This window comes from Lepus europaeus, chromosome 5 (genome assembly GCF_033115175.1).
Source record: "Lepus europaeus isolate LE1 chromosome 5, mLepTim1.pri, whole genome shotgun sequence".
NCBI classification, from domain to species: Eukaryota; Metazoa; Chordata; class Mammalia; order Lagomorpha; family Leporidae; genus Lepus; species Lepus europaeus.
In genome coordinates, this window is record NC_084831.1 from 117814467 (window position 1) to 117831592 (window position 17126).

The window sequence follows — 17126 nt, forward strand, 5'->3', positions numbered from 1 at the left end:
GAAGATGATAGAAGGGCTCTATTAAACTTTTTAAATTACCTGTAGTTCCAGTCATCCTAACTCAATTTTATTTTCATATGGCTTTCTAAATTAAAAACAATTATTTTTATTTGAAAAGCGGAGAGAGAAAGGCAGAGACATAAAGATCCTTCCTTCATCTACCCAAAATGGCTGGAACTGAGCCAGGCTGAAGCCAGAAGCCTGGAACTCTATCTTGGTCTCCTGTGTGGGTGGCAGGGACCCAAGCACTTTAACTCATCACCTGCTCCCTCCCTCTCTTTCTTTCTCTTTCTCTCTTTCTGATGTATTTGAAAGGCAGGGTTAGAGGCCGCCAGTGGCTCAGTAGGCTAGTCCTCTGCCTTGTGGCACCGGCACACCGGGTTCTAGTCCCGGTCGGGGTGCCGGATTCTGTCCCGGTTGCCCCTCTTCCAGGCCAGCTCTCTGCTATGGCCCGGGAGTGCAGTGGAGGATGGCCCAAGTGCTTGGGTCCTGCACCCCATGGGAGACCAGGAGAAGCACCTGGCTCCTGCCTTCGGATCAGCACAGCGCGGCGGCCATTGGAGGGTGAACCAACGGCAAAAAGGAAGACCTTTCTCTCTGTCTCTCTCTTTCACTGTCCACTCTGCCTGTCCAAAAAAAAAAAAAAAAAAAAAAAAAAGGCAGGGTGAGAGAGAGAGAGAGAATCTTCCATCTGCTATTTCACTCCCCAAATGGCAACAGCTGAGACTGGGCCAGGCTGAAGCCAGGAGCCAGGAGCTTCCTCTGGGTCTCCCATGTGGATGTGGGGGCCCAAGTATCTGCTACTTTCCTGGTGCCTATATGGGATGCCGGTGTCACAGGCAGCAGCTTTATCTGCTATGTCTTTACAAGTTTCCCCAATGTGAACAAATTCTTTTTGAAATACTCTTTTAGAAGAACTTTGTAGTCATGAAGGTTTAAAACATTTAACAGGGGCTGGTGCTTGCAGCGCAGCATCCTATACAGGTGCCTGTTGAGTCCCAGCTGCTCCACTTCCAATCCAGCTCTCTGCTATGGCCTGGGAATGCAGTAGAAGATGGCCCAAGTCCTTGGGCCCCTGCACTCACGTGGGAGACCCGGAAGAAGCTCCTGGCTCCTGGCTTCAGATCAGTGCAGCTCCAGCCATTGCAGCCAGTTGGGGAGTGAACCAGCGGATGAAAGACCTCTCTCTCTCTGCCTCTCCTCTCTCTGTGTATCTTTGACTTTCCTGTAAATAAATAAATCTTTTAAAAAAATTAACAAATAGAATTTAGGTTTCCTAAGAAGCAAAATCTGAATTATATTTGTAATGCAATATAATGGTGTTGTTAATGCAGGGTTTAGTGAATTTGATTCTCATCCCTTACATTATGGCTTTGATAAACTTGAGAGAGATGCTGCTACAGTGTGGCTTAACTTTATAACCTTCTATTGCTGAGGTTCTTAACTAAATACTAAACTTGAAATATGTGCCCTGTTGTTGATAAAGCACTTAGGACTAAAAGTCGAAGCAAGTAGGAGTAAAACCAGCTCTGGCTCTATTTTCTCCTCATTATTTTGAAATAAGCATGTAGGACCTGGAAGCATCCAAAGTTTAGCTTATTTTCCACAGAGAGATGGAAGGTGAAGGGAAAAGCATGTATTTCATTCTTTACACAATTTGATATTGCAGATACAACCAAATTCTTCTACTGGGATCTTCCTAACAATGTTGTTAGTTACAGCAAAAAATTTCAGAATAATCCTAAAGTAAAGCAGGGGTTATATTTCTCCCACACAATGGACTAGCCTGCATTTTTACATGAGGGTGTTATGTAAATTTTTATTTTTAAATCAATTTAATTAGGCTTAATTAACATGCACATGTGCACATGTAAGTGCAGAGTTTGAATTTTGATGAAAGGATGAAAGTATATACCCGCTTACCATCCAGGTAAGATACGGAACTTGTTGGTCACTTCAGCAAGCTTCTTGTGCCCATTTGCTTTCAGTACTTATCCCCTCCACTCCAGACAATGACCGATCTGATTTCTAGCAGAATAGAATAGTTTTGTCTATTTGGCACTTCAATAAAATGTAATCAAATCATCAGACTCTTTTCATCCTCACTTTTTTCCTTAATGTATTTTTGCATTTCATCCATGTTTTTTGTGGATATGAGTAGCTTGTTCCTTTTTATAGCTGTAATACTCCATTACATGAATAGGCCTAGAATGTTCAGCTTTTAGTAGACATTTCGGCTGTTTTCTGTTTTGGACTATTATGAATAAAGCTGTAGTGAACTTTTAACTACAGTTGTTTGTGTGGGTGTGTTTTCATTTCTCCTAGATAAATGCCTAGGAGCGGAATTGCTGCCTCATGTAATAAGTACGTGTTTCATTTTATAAGAAACTGCTGGATTGTGTTTGTTTTTGCTTTCATCAGTAGTGTATGAGAATTCTAGTTGTTCCATATCCTTGGCAAAACTTGATGTTGTCACTCTTTTTATTTTACCTGTTGTTATGAGCATGTGTAGCCATTGTGCTTTAGTCTACAAAATTGAAAAAGTGTTTCTTTTTTTTCCTTTTTGTTAAGTTTTAGTTATTTATTTGAAAGGCAGAGTTACAGAGAGAGAAGGAGAGACAGAGATCTTTCATCTGCTGGTTCACTCCCAAAATGTCCAGGAACCGGAAGCTTCATCTAGGTCTCCCACATGGGTGCAGGGGCCAAGCATTTGGGCCATCTTCTGCTGCTTTCTCTGGGTGCATTTATCCCAGGTGCATTAGCAGGGAACTGGATTGGAAGTGGAGCAGCTGGGACTCAAACTGTTGTCCATATGGGATGCAGGTGGCAGCTTAACCCACTGTACCACAACGCTGGCCCCGAAAAATGGTGTCTTAGTGCTTGCACTTACAGGAATTTGTCTATGCCCCGAAAAAAGGTGTCTTAGTGCTTGCACTTACAGGAATTTGTCTATTTTTAACAAGCTGTCTCTGGGGGACTAGTTACTCCCTAATTGCTTTCTTGCATATCATAGCAGGTCAAAAGAGTGTTCTGTTACCATGTAAACAAAGCTCCTTGTTTTGGTATTGACAGTGGTTGGCTTTGTCACATTTCCATCCATTCCTGGTTTTCCTTATACACAGCGTCTTGCACAAGCAGTATACAAATCCTGACTGTTTAGAGATTTTTCTCCTATTGCTGGGAGTGTTTATGTTACAGGTGAATGGCAGGGTTCTTATCTTCTCGCAAGAAAGAATTCAGGTGTGAGACAGAGTGGTGGAGTAGGGACATCCGTAAGAACGGATGGGCACCTCTCCAGACAGAACCTGAGAGAGTGCCCGGTCTCTCAGATTGGGGGAGAACGGGGTTACATGGTTGAGTGGAATACACCTGGCCAGGCCAGGCGGGCGGCTCAGCATAGAGGCAGAGGGCTGAGCACGCAGTCTGGTTGAGGCTGAGGGCTTTTAAGGGGATGGGTCTTTGTCTTCTCACATATTCCTCCTGAAACAAAAGACTTTATGGATGTAAATACTAAAAACTCCTATTTTAGTTTTCCCCCTGAAGTTATCAGACAGGGAGAAGCCTGGCTGGCGTTGCCCTGGTTAGAGGAAGGATGGGCAAGACCCCCTGGAGGATCAGGATCCAGAGCAGGATATTTGAAGTGCAAAGACCAGGCAGAAGGGGCAGCGGACCCCCACCTGGCAGGTTACCGGGTAGAAGGAGCAGGGCAGGATGCAAATACTGGACTGCCCCTGAAATGTTATTGGGATGATTTTGAGATGCATATGCTGGACCTAAATGTCTCCTTAGGCCTTTGTCACACACACATAAGCTCATATCTGACTTCCTACCTAACATTTATATTAGCTTTGTAGTTTCCCCATCTGCCTAACTTTGGTTGATGAAAGTCTTATTTGAAGCTACTCCTATCAAATAGCTAAAGCTGTATCCACTGGGGCCAAATGTTAGTCTTATGTAAAATGAGAATTTCATTAAAATTATCAGGTATACCTTTACTAAATACATAAAGTAAATTGGATACCATCTAGTTGCCTAAGGAAACAAAATTCTGGTCTTATGGATTGTAGAGCTTTCTGGCAGCCTTTTTCCACCTAATATTTTATTGTGAAAAATTTTAAGCATATAGAAAAGTTGAAAGAATTAAACAATGAGTTCTTGTATACCTATTACCTAGATTCTATAATTAAAATTTGACTGTATTGCCTTATCACATTTTAAAAAATGTTTCTGGTAGTGTATTTAAACCTTTCTTTTTGGGAGAAACATGGTGTGCTAGATCCTACTGAGCAGTAGATACTCGGGTGTTGTACGGGACTTAGTGGTTCTCTAATGGGATGGTCTTATGAAGGAGGCTGTCTTTGGGATTCCTGTTGTCATTGGTTGAGAGCCCAATCATTATTTTCAAATGAATTACAACTAGATTATGTTACAAAGATAGGAAAAAAAAAAAAAAAAACACAAGGAAAGCATTTATATCATCAAGGAGACCAAAATAGTAGGACCTGCTCGCCCTACTGATACAAATGCTGTAACACAATAGCTCCGGTTTACTGAATGGCTGCAGCATTCTAGCACTTCATCTTATTTTAGCTCTGGCAACAGCCCCATTAGCTGTTGTTACTGTTAGCCACATTTTATGTGGGCTAGGGAATTGAGGTCTAGCAGATGGAGTAGTTCACCCGAAAGCTCATGTGTTAAATGGCACAGTTGGTATTCAAACCCAAGTCTGTTTGACTCGAAAACTCATGCTTTGAACCAGAAGTCTGTGCAGCTGAAAAGTCCCTGATCGCAGAATTTACATTTTGCATTCATTTGTGCCTTGAGAATTGCAGCAGGTATTTGAGCCTGGTATAGTAGCATTCTTGTGGAAGAGAGTGCGTCAGGTAAACATTTTATCACTGTGACGACCTCTTAATTCTTGGGAAGGATGAGCTCTTTTCCAAGTCAGACTCGCTGGGGGTTTACTGCGCTCATTTAATCTCTGAAGAATGAAGGAATTTCCCTGATGTATGAAGTTGTGGAGTGTATAACATTCTTTCTGTAGTTGAACCGGATAAATATTAGCAAGTGTGTTTGGGTTATGACTCTAGAAACTCTTTACTGATTTTTTTTTCCTATCAAAAATTTGTTTCTTATTTATTAATCGACAGATAAAAGTTGTACATACTTGTGGGGTGCTATGTGATATTTTGATATGTGGATACATTGTATAATGTTAAAGGCAGGGAAAAGATACTTGCCTCCTCGAACAATTATTATTTGTGGTGAGAATTTCTTTCTTTTTTTTTTTTTCCATTTGTGAGGTTTTTGGAATGACAGCTGATTTGCAGTGTGATTTTCCTAATAAAGAAGTGAAACCTAAGCGAGCTCCCCTGTTCCTTGGTGCTTTGGATAAAAGCCTTACTTAAATTTCTCGGAGGATTTTCAGGGCTTGCTTTTGTCAGTGACCCACAGAGCAGTATGTTTTGATTTGAAAACTGAAAGGGGGAAGGTGGGCTTTGAGAGCAGCAGTTCTTCATCTTTTTGGAGATTGCTTATTTCTTTTTGAAACTGAGGAAAGCTATGGTAACCTTCCCCAGGAAGAAAACATGCAATATGCCCACAAATACAATTTTACATACAGATTTTGTAGGTTCACCCACTGCTATGCCTATTGACAGTACCCCAGATTTAAAATACTTTAAGGGAAAAAACTAAGGAGATGAGTAAAATTTGAGCATCAGTTCTTAATTTTTATTTTTAAAGATTTTTATTTATTTATTTGAAAGGCACAGTTAGAGAGAGGCAGAGAGAGAGAAAGAGGTCTTCCATCCACTGGTTCACTCCCCAGACAGCTGCAATGGCTGGAGCTGGGTCAATCCGAAGAAGCCAGGAGCCAGGAGCCTCTTCCGAGTCTCCCACGTGGGTGCAGAGGCTCAAGGACTTGGGCCATCCTCCACTGCTTTCCCAGGCCGCAGCAGTGAGCTGGATGGGAAGTAGAGCAGCTGGGAGTCGAATTGGCGCCCATGTGGGATGCCAGCACTACAGGCAGCGGCTCCACTCACTATGCCACAGCTCCAGTCCCAGTTCTTAATTTTTTTCCATAGATGTATATCTCATAAAATTGAACTAATGAAAATCTTGCTTTAGTATCCACATCCAGGATATTTTGTTCAGCCTTTCAGTTGTCACTTTTCTCCACTTTGTTAAAAAAAGTTAATATGGATGCTTGTGAGTAAGTAAGCTAAGGCTCCTAAGGGATAGATAAAATTCTCTGATGATTTCCAACCTTGTCTTTTAAATTTATTTCTTCTACCGTGAAAACATTTTCTCAGAACTACTAAGGCCAAAGAATTGCATGAACTCCGTCAATTGCTACTTCAGATTTCAGTTTCTTCTTTAACTAAAATCTCTTTATACAAAGCACTTCTTTCCTTTTTACAACTTCTGATATGAGTATTCAGGCATTTTTCTAGGCAAGTTACTTTTCTTCTTTTTTTTTTAAGATTTATTTATTTGAGGGGCTAGTGTCATGGTGCAGTGGGCTAAGCTGCTGCCTGCAGTGCCAGCAGCCCATATGGGTACCAGTTCAAGTCCCAGCTGCTCCATTTCCATTCCAGCTCCCTGTTAACAGGCTTGGGAAAGCAGTGGAAGATGGCCCAAGTGCTTGGGCCCCTGCCTCCCATGTTGGAAACCTGAATGAAGCTCCTGGCCTAGCCCTGGTCATTGTGGCCATTTGGGTAATGAGCCAGCAGATGGAAGCTCTCCCCACTCCCTTTTGCCTCTACCTCCCTCCCTCTCACTCTCCCTCTCTTGCTGTAATTCTGACTTTCAAATAAATAAATAAATCTTTTAAAAAAGGAAAGGCAAAATAAGAAAAAAAATCTCATTTAAAAAAAGATTTATTTGTTTGAAAGGCAGAGTTAGAGAGACAGAGAATGAGATCTCCCATCTGCCGGTTCATACCCCAAATGGCCTCAATGATGCCAGGCCAAAGTCAGGAACCAGGAGCTTCCTCCGGGTCTCCCACATGGACAGCAGGGGCCCAAGCACTTGGGCCATCTTTCCCTGCTTTCTCAGGTGCGTTAGCAGGGAGCTGGATTGGAAGTAGAGCAGCCGGGACTTGAACCAATGCCCATATGGGATGCCAGTGTCCCAGGCAGTAGCTTAATCCTCTTCACCACATTGCTGGCCCCAAGTTAACATGTTTTGTGACATTAATCCCCATAGCGACTCTGTGAGGGACTTACTGTCCCCATTTTACCGATGTGGAAAGCAGAGCTAAGAAAGGTTAAACACCTGGATCGGGACCAGCTCTGGTGCTGGTGGACATGGCCAGGATTTGAACTCAGGTAGATCTAATTCCGAAGACCATTTTTAGAAACACATTTTACCATTCTGCTGTCAGATCTCTGGTATGGCCCGATCTGAATGAAAATCCTAATCTCTGTCAGTGGAATGGGCTCTGCGTTTTCTTCTACAGGTAACCTGTTGTAAAACTGCTGACTAGTTGAAGAGTTTTTAGGTTGTGAATTGCCAAAAGCGCTGAATATACTGGCTAGATTGTTAAAGGCGAAACAAGGCGTGCGGCTGGCGGAGCGCGGGCCGGCGGTGCTGTTGGTGCGGAGGGATGTTAGGGATACCAGACTCGGAGCTGCTGTGACTGAGGAGCTTGTGGGAGACTCGTTGCTAAACTTAGCACTGTTTCCAGGAAGGAAAAGCCCTGATGGTTTGGAACAGGACTGAAAAAGAATTTACCTCTAAAGGGCAGATAAGCTTTAAATATTGAAGTGGACTGGAGGCCTGGTGTGGATTTCCCGACTCCTGGCTAGCCACAGAAGGGAACCTCCCGGCCGGCCGCCCGGGGGTTTTGAGCCAGCGCTGGGTCAGCATTCTGGGAAGGTAGTGGAGTTTGTGAGTCAGCAACTTTCTTGACAAAATTATTGTTCTTCCAGCCCTTGTACTTTCCCTGATTTCAGCCTTTTATATACAGTGAAACAGAAAGAAGGAGCAGGTTGCCTTACTACATAACCTCGGGTTTTATTTTATTTTATTTTTTGAACAGGCTACACAGGCTTTGAGGCAGACAGCACACAGCAGAGGGGAAGTAGGTAGAATCCCGAGAGATTGACTGAAGTGATTGGAGAACAAGGGAAGCTGGGTCAGAGAAGGGAATTTTAGCACAGTATCTCCTTGCCCCTTGAAAACCCCTGGATAGAGGAAACGAGTGTGCAAGGAGATGAATAAATACCACGGAACTCCCAGAGGGTTAGATCTGCTCTAAAGGAAAATGAAGTTGACTCATCTGTGGATGTGAGGGTAAATTAGATGTGAAACGCACAGGGATTGTGTGGAGTCACACTTTTGTGAGTCTCTAGGTATTTGCAAGTTAAGAGAATGTGTTTTGTGCAGCTTCCTGTCACAATTCCAGCAGGGTCTGAAGAAGGACCACGGGCGCAGTTCAGGTGGCAGGTGTCCAACGCCACCTTGATGCGTGGTGTAGGTGCTTAGGACGAGGAAGTGGGACTGCTCGGCTTAGAAAGCACGGTTTCCTTCTTGGCTTCCCTCTCTTCCCCACACAGTCCCTGATGCTGTGTGTGGGGCGCCAGCGTAGAGGCAGGGCAGCTCCTCTCACCTGTTTCCATTTTCTTCCCTGTTACAAGTTCACAGTTTTTCACCTTGGGAGCTAAAACAACATAAGCAACTTTTCTAGAGCCAAAATACCTTCTGATCTTGTGGTTCACACTGTGGGGCACTGGACTGGGGGCAGGTGGGTGGAGATACACGGCGTTTGGACCCTCGTGGTTTATGGGATTGTCTTTTTCCCTTTTTCCCCCAGGAACGGCGTGAATGTTGAGGGGGCGACACACAAGCAGGTGGTGGACCTGATCCGAGCAGGCGAGAAGGAGTTGATCTTGACAGTGTTGTCCGTGCCTCCTCACGAGGCCGATAACCTAGACCCCGGTGACGACTCGTTGGGACAGTCCTTTTATGATTACACAGAAAAGCAAGCAGTGCCCATATCGGTCCCCACATACAAACATGTGGAGCAGAATGGTGAGAAGTTTGTGGTGAGTGTCAGCCCAACTTGATCCTCAAGCATCCAGCTTTTGTCTGCCCCCGGTCCTACCGTCATGGCTGTGTTAGAGCAGTAGAAATCAGAGTCTGCAGCGTGGTCCGTCTGTCTGTCTCTCAGGACCACGGGCTCACGTGTCGATAGAAGACGCCAACCCTGATTGAACACAGGGGGTGACCCCCAGTGATGAAGAAGTACCCTGTTTCTGCTTAAAAACAATTCCACTTTATTCCCAGAGAGTTTTCAGGTTTGCACTCTGACCTGTGCTAAACGTGTGAGTTTGTTTTGTTTGTTTGCTGCTGCTTTTATTGGTTGTCTTATTTTTTTGCTAAGAGTAGTCTCTCATTTACTGTTTTTTCTTTTTTAAGATTTATTTATTTTATTTGAAAGTCAGAGTTACACACAGAGAGAAGGAGAGGCAGAGAAAGAGGGAGAGAGAGGTCTTCCATCCACTGATTCATTCCTCAGTTGGCCGCAATGGCCGGAGCTGCTCTGATCTGAAGCCAGGAGCCAGGAACTTCTTCTTCTCGGTCTTCCATGCAGATACAGGGGCCCAAGGACTTGGGCCATCTTCTACTGCTTTCCCAGGTCATAGCAGAGAGCTGGATCGGAAATGGAGCAGCCGGAACTTGAACCGGTGCCCATATGGGATGCTGGCACTGCAGGTAGTGGCTTTACCCACTATGCCACAGCACCAGCCCCTCATTTACTGTTGACTCTGGAGTTATAGAGGAAGATTAATGTTAAAAAGTGGTAACTGGGGCCAGTGCTGTGGCACAGCAGATTAAAGCCCTGGCCTGCAGCGCCGGCATCCCATATGAGCACTGTTCAGGTCCTGGCTGCTCCACTTCCAATCCAGCTCCCTGCTAATGCGTCTGGGAAAGCAGTGGAAATGGCCCAAGTGCTTAGGCCCCTGCACCTGTGTGGGAGACCGGGAAGAAGCTCCTGGCTCCTGGCTTCAGATCAGCTCAGCTCCGGCTGTTGTGGCCATTTGGGGAGTGAACCAGCAGATGGAAGATCTCTCTCTCTAACTCTTTAATAAATAAAAATAAATCTTAAAAAAAAAAAAAAAAAGGTGGTATCTTCCAAAATATTTGGGTAATACAAAAGTTTGTCCATTTCAGAATCTTTATCTTCCTCCACTCCTCTCTACATCCTGTTCTTCTTCATTTTCTTTGGAGGATCTGCAGGATAAACTGATTTTTCCCACAGTCCTAATTATACTCTCAAAACAATTCCTGTGAGCCCTGTTTTACACACTTAGAGTCTTGCTTTTGTAGATATGCAGAAAAACCTTTGTTTTTCAAAAACTAGTTGCTACTGATGACCCAAACTACTTTTTTTTTTAACTTTTGTTTAATGAATATAAATTTCCAAAGTACAACTTATGGATTACAATGGCTCCCCCCCCCCATAACTCCCCTCCCCCCCTCCCCTCCCCTTTCCTGCTCCCTCTCCCCTTGCATTCACATCAAGTTTCATTTTCAATTCTCTTTATATACAGAAGATCAGTTTAGTATATATTAAGTAAAGATTTCAACGGTTTGCACCCACACAGAAACACAAAGTGAAACATACTGTTTGAGAACTAGTTATAGCATTAAATCACAATGTATAGCACATTAAGGACAGAGATCCTACATAAGGAGCAAGTGCACAGTGACTCCTGTTGTTGACCCAACAAATTGACACTCTAGTTTATGGTGCCAGTAACCACCCTAGGCTCCCATCATGAGTTGCCAAGGCTATGGAAGCCTTCCAAATTTGCCGACTCTGATCATATTTTTTTTTCCTTTCTTTTTTATTATTTTTTTGACAGGCAGAGTGGATAGTGAGAGAGAGAGAGACAGAGAGAAAGGTCTTCCTTTTTGCCGTTGGTTCACCCTCCAATGGCCGCTGCGGCCGGCGCATCTCGCTGATCCGAAGCCAGGAGCCAGGTGCTTCTCCTGGTCTCCCATGCGGGTGCAGGGCCCAAGGACTTGGGCCATCCTCCACTGCCTTCCCGGGCCATAGCAGAGAGCTGGCCTGAAAGAGGGGCCACCGGGATAGAATCCGGCGCCCCAACCGGGACTAGAACCCGGTGTGCCAGCGCCGCAAGGCGGAGGATTACCCTGTTAAGCCACAGCGTCGGCCCCGATTCTGATCATATTTAGACAAGGTCATAGTCAAAGTGGAAGTTCTCTCCTCCCTTCAGAGAAAGGCACCTCCCTCTTTTTTTTTTTTTTTTTTTTTTTTAAGGGAAAGGGTTTATTGGGGAACACCCAACAGACCAGAAAGCTGATTCCAGCCAAGACTGGGAGAAAAGTCACTCATCTTTTGTAGGTAGAGGGGTTTGTCTGTAGAGAAATTTTGAACAATTATAGAGCATTAAGTAGGGAAGAGGACCATCAGTATACACAGGTTGGGAGTAGAGCCATCGGTGGTAGAGTAGAGGTTTTGATTACAAAGAAATGAGGCCCAAGTCGCTAGACAGGGTCTAGAACAAAGGACAGAGTCATTATTAGAGTAGCTAAGAAAGGTGCTGTCTAAGCTACAATTAAATTTTCTGATTGAGAGGCAAATAGAACCTGATAGAAGGGGCTTGATAATAATCTGTTGGGCTTTAGGCCTTGTAAGTTAAGAGGCCCAGACCTATCTATCTCTTCACATGGGGTACATCCTAAGGGAGGTGTGAACCTCCTAGGGGAAGGCACTCTGTTGACTTTCATTACTTAGCTGGTCTGGGAGGAGAGCTGGCCAGGTAAAGGCAGGTGGCATCTCTAACAAGAAATTTATAGTTCTGCCTGCAGTTTTGCTGACCCTACTTGGCTGTCCCCTCAGGTGCGGTGGTTACTTTGGAAGCTGGGCTGAGTGAAGGGGTTTTCAGCTTAGAGCCAATAAGATCTGTGGCTCTGACCTGGGCATCCCCAAACTACTTTTTAAATAAAATTTATTTATTTGAAAGGCCGAGTGAGAGAGAGATCATCCACTCACTGGTTCACTCCCCAAATGACCACAATGGCTGGGGGTGGTCAGGCCACAGTCTGGAGCTCTGGAGTTCCATCCAAGTCTCCTATGTGGGTGGCAGAGCCCAAATATTTGGGCCACCGTCCTCCTCTGCCTTCCCAAGCACATTAGCATAAAGCAGGATTGGAAGTGGAGCAGCAGCACTCTGATACTGGGATGCTGACACTGCAAGCAGTGGCTTAACCTGCTGTATCACAGCACTGGCCATGACTCTGGGTGTTTAAAACTGACCTGCTGACTAAAGTTGTGGTCTCTGAATCTGGGATGGCCCCTGAAGGGAGATGAGCCACTAAACTTTAGTGGAGCGACAAGAAAAGCAAAGAAGCTAGAAAAGTTGCAGAGAGCTGAAATATTGTTTAACTGCATCTGTGAGCTTAGCTGGAGATAACAGCACATGGGTTTTATGTTAGCATGGTCTCTGCATTCTTAGAACCACATACAAAATTGAGAGGTTTAATTATTTATTTAGGATTTTATTTATTTGAGAGGCAATGTTACTCACAGTGAGAGGGAGAGACAGAGAGAAAGGTCTTCCATCCGCTAGTTCACTCCCCAAATGGCTGCAATGGCTGGAGCTGAGCCAATCAGAAGCCAGGAGCCTGGAGATTCTTCCAGGTCTCCCACTCAGGTGCAGGGGCCCCAGGACTTGAGCCTTCTTCTACTGCTTTCCCAGCCAGAGCGGTGAACTGGATTGGGAGTGGAGCAGCGAGGACCAGAAACCGTGCCTATATGGAATACCAGCATCACAGGTAGAGGATTAACCTACTGTACCACAGCATCGGTTGATTGATTGAGAGTTTATCTTTTGAAAGTGCAAACTTTGAATCCTAAGACAAGTAAGAAATTGAAATTAAGGTCAGATCCTAAAAGTAGAGCAGATTAGATGTTGAGATCTTTTGGGAGTTACCTAAGACCTTGGGAACTTCTGAGAAAGAAATGAGACTACTTATTGTCCTTTAAAAAATTAGTCTTACTGAGCGTGATTTACCTGCGTTCACATTCACCCATGTCAGGTGTTCCTGAACGGTCTTCCTCTCCCACTGCCCTTGTCAACCACTGATCGGCTCTCTTTCGCCATATTCTGTCCTTTCTGGAAAGTCAAGTAAATGGAATCATTTAAAATGTACTCTTCTGTGTCTGGCTTTATTCAGTTAGTATAGTCCTTTTAAGACTGAGACACATTCTTGCATATATCAGTAATTTATTCTGGGGCTGGCATTGTGGCATAGCGGGTTAAGCTGCAGCTTGTCATCACTGGCATCTCATATTGGAGTGCCAGTTGGAGTCCTGGCTGCCCTGCTGCCAGTCCAGCTCCCTACTAATGTGCTTGGCAAAGCAATGGAAGATTGCTCAAGTGCTTGGGCTCCTGGCTTTGGTGTTGCAGCCATTTGGGGAGTGAAGAAGTAGATGGAAGATCAGTCTCTCCCCACCACCCTCCCTGTCATTCTGCCTTTCAAGTAAATACAATCTTTATATGTATATATACATATGTATATATATATATATAATTTGTTATTTTTAAATTGATGAGTAGTAGCCCATTTTATGGATTTACTACAAATTGTATATCCATTGTTAATGCACATTTTGTCTGTTTCCAGTTTGGGGCTATTAATGATTAAATGAAATAACATTAATATACTTGGCTTTATATAGACATGTTTTCATTTCTCTTGAGTACATGCCTTGACGTGCAATTGCAGGCTCTTACGGTACATCTAGGTTTGAACCTGGTAAGAAACTTTTCTGGGGCTGGCACCGTGGCACAGTAGGTTAATCCTCCCCATATGGGATGCCGGGTTCTAGTCCCGGTTGCTTCTCTTCCAGTCCAGCTCTCTGCTGTGGCCCGGGAGGGCAGTGGAGGATGGCCCGAGTGCTTGGACCCGTGAGCCCGCATGGGAGACCAGGAGGGGGCTCCTGGCTCCTGGCTTCAGATCGGCACTGCTCCGGCAGTTGCGACCATTTGGGGAGTAAGCTAAGGGAGGGAAGACCTTTCTCTGTTTCTCACACTGTAACTCTACCTGTCAAATAAATAAATAAATAAATAATCTTTAAAAAAAAAAAAAAGAAACTTTTCCAAAGTGACTTCACCATTTCTGCATTTTCCTTTGCAGTGGAGGGTTCTTGTTATTCTATAACCTCTTGAATACTCGGTATTTTAAGTTTTTTTTTTTTTTAATTTCTACCCATTCCTGTGGGTTAATGATGGTTCACTATGATTTTAATTTGCATTTATCTTCTGGCTCATGGTGATGAGCTGATTTTTGTTGAGTTTAATGATCATTTGTATATCTCCATTGGTGAAATATCTCTTCAACCCTTCTGCCTGTTTTAAAAATTGTATTGTTGGCCAGCGCCGTGGCTTAACAGGCTAATCCTCCGCCTTGCGGCGCCGGTACACCGGGTTCTAGTCCTGATTGGGGTGCCAGATTCTATCCCGGTGGCCCCTCTTCCAGGCCAGCTCTCTGCTATGGCCCAGGAAGGCAGTGGAGGATGGCCCAGGTCCTTGGGCCCTGCACCCGCATGGGAGACCAGGAGAAGCACCTGCCTCCTGGCTTCGGATCAGCACGATGCGCTGGCCGCAGCGGCCATTGGAGGGTGAACCAACGGCAAAAAGGAAGACCTTTCTCTGTCTCTCTCTCTCACTATCCACTCTGCCTGTCAAAAAAAAAAAAAATTGTATTGTCTTATTATTGTATTCTTTGTGCATTCTGGATATACATCCTTTATCAGATAGATATTTTGTAAATATTTCTCCCAGTCTGGCTTTCCTGCTAAATATTAAAACAACAACAACAACAATGTCTTTCAAAGAACAGAAGATTTTAAGTTTTGATGAAATTCATTTTATCAATTTTTTGGCTTAGGGATGGTGCTTTGTGTTCTAAGAAATCTACCTAACCCAAGGACATGAATCTTTTATGTTTTCTTATTGAAGTTTTATAGTTTTAGCTCTTTTTTTGTGAAACATCAATCTTTTATGTTTTCTTATTGAAGTTTTATAGTTTTAGCTCTTTTTTTGTGAAACATCACTGGGGTGTGATTTACATAGTATAGGTTCAGTCATATAGAAGGTACAATTTAGTGGGTTTTGGTGTTACTTAGGGTTGTGCACCCATCACTGCAATCAATTCTAGAACATTTTCATGACTTCCAAAAGAAACTCTGTTGCCATCACCCCCCAAACCTTTCATCCCCTTCAGCTCTAGGCAGCCACTAATCCATTTCTGTCCTTTTTGATCTATTCTGAACATTTCCTGTAAGTAGAATCGTGTGTTTTTGAGACTGCCTTCTTTTTTTTTTTTGACAGACAGAGTGGATAGTGAGAGAGACAAAGGTCTTCCTTTTTGCTGTTGGTTCACCCTCCAATGGCCGCTGCGGCCAACGCATCGTGCTGATCCGAAGCCAGGAGGCAGGTGCTTCTCCTGGTCTCCCATGCGGGTGCAGGGCCCAAGGACCTGGGCCATCCTCCACTGCCTTCCCGGGCCATAGCAGAGAGCTGGCCTGGAAGAGGGGCAACCGGGATAGAATCCGGCGCCCCAACTGGGACTAGAACCCGGTGTGCCGGCGCCGCAAGGCGGAGGATTAGCCTGTTAAGCCACGGCGCCGGCCAAGACTGCCTTCTTTAACTTAGCATAATATTTTCTTTCTTTTTTAAAAAAGATTTATTTATTTATTTGAAAGTCAGAGTTACACACAGAAAAGTCTTCCATCTACTGGTTCATTCCCAGTTGGTCACAACGGCTGGAGCTGTGTGGATCCAAAGCCAGGAACCAGGAGTTTCCTCTGGGTCTTCCCATGTGGGTGCAGGGACCCAAGGACTTGGGCCATCTTCTACTGCCTTCCCAGGCCATGGAAGAGAGCTGGATTGGAAGTGGAGGAGCTGAGTCTCGAACCAGTGCCCATTATTGGATGCTGGCACTGCAGGCAGCAGCTCTACGCCCTACCTCACAGTGCGGGCCCCAGCATACTATTTTCAAGACATATCTACATTGTAGCATGTATCAATACTTCATTTTTATTGCCAAGTAACATTGTATTGTGTCAGGTTTTCAAATGAAGAAAGGAAACACGGGAGCCTCCATCAGAAAAGAGAGCCCCCAGATAGCTCTCAGACAGCTTTCAGCACTTTTTATTGAGAGGAATACAAACAGGTGTACAGGACCCAAAGCACATAGGCCAGGTAAAACTTTAACAGGCATGCATCATTAGGAAGGAGATACTGGATAATTAGGGCTCCATGCTCGGTGGCCAGGACGGTAGGTTCATCATCACAGTCGATCACCTTGATTACTATCACAGGTTCCCCACACCAGCATTCTCTCATTAAGCACTCCTGTAAATGATTGCCTTTCTGCCCACTGCTGCTGCATTCCATTGGGAGGGTGTGCCCTCCGCCAGCCTGCGTGAGCAGGCAGGACTGCTGCCATTTCCTATTCCAGGGGGCTGTGGCAGCATCCTCCTTAGTACTGAACGCACATACCACTTTTAATCTGTTCATTCTTCAGTTTTGGACATTTGGGTTTCCACTTTCTGGTTATTATAAATAATGCCATTATTTATTTGTGTGTAAGTTGGTGTGTGTGGGTACATGTTTTCTTTTCCTTGGGTGTTTGGCTAGGGATGGCTTGTTGGGTTATATGTTTAACTTTGTGTTTAACCTTTCGAGGAACTGCCAAGTTACTTTTCAAAGTGTCACAATTTTCACTCTTATGCTTAGGTCTGTGATCTATTGGAATTGATTTTTGTATATTGTGTGATACAAGGGTCAAGGTTCTTTTTATTGTTGTTGTTTATATGGCTAACCAGTTATTTCAGCAACCTGTGTTGAAACAAATATGTTTTCCCCATTGAAATGCCTTGGTATCATTGTTGAAAATCAGTTGGCCATATGCATGTGGTTCTATTTCTGGACTCGTTATTCCATTGATTATATGTCTGAACACATCAACATTTCTATCATTTTGAGATTGGCCTCTGTTAAGTGTCTCCTCCCTGGAGAATGGATCATATCCTCCAGGTTCCTTGTGATTTTGAATAATTTTGGATTGTGTCCGGGGTATTG

The 17126-nt window shown here is 44.2% G+C and overlaps 1 protein-coding gene across 1 annotated transcript in view; it reads left to right on the forward strand.

Moving 5' to 3' along the window:
- SNX27 (sorting nexin 27) overlaps positions 1-17126 on the forward strand; it is an 85310-nt gene that overhangs the window by 20869 nt on the left and 47315 nt on the right. The window contains exon 2 of the mRNA XM_062192264.1: positions 8819-9050. Coding sequence (XP_062048248.1) covers positions 8819-9050 — 232 coding nt within the window. The remainder of the gene's footprint in view (positions 1-8818; positions 9051-17126) is intronic.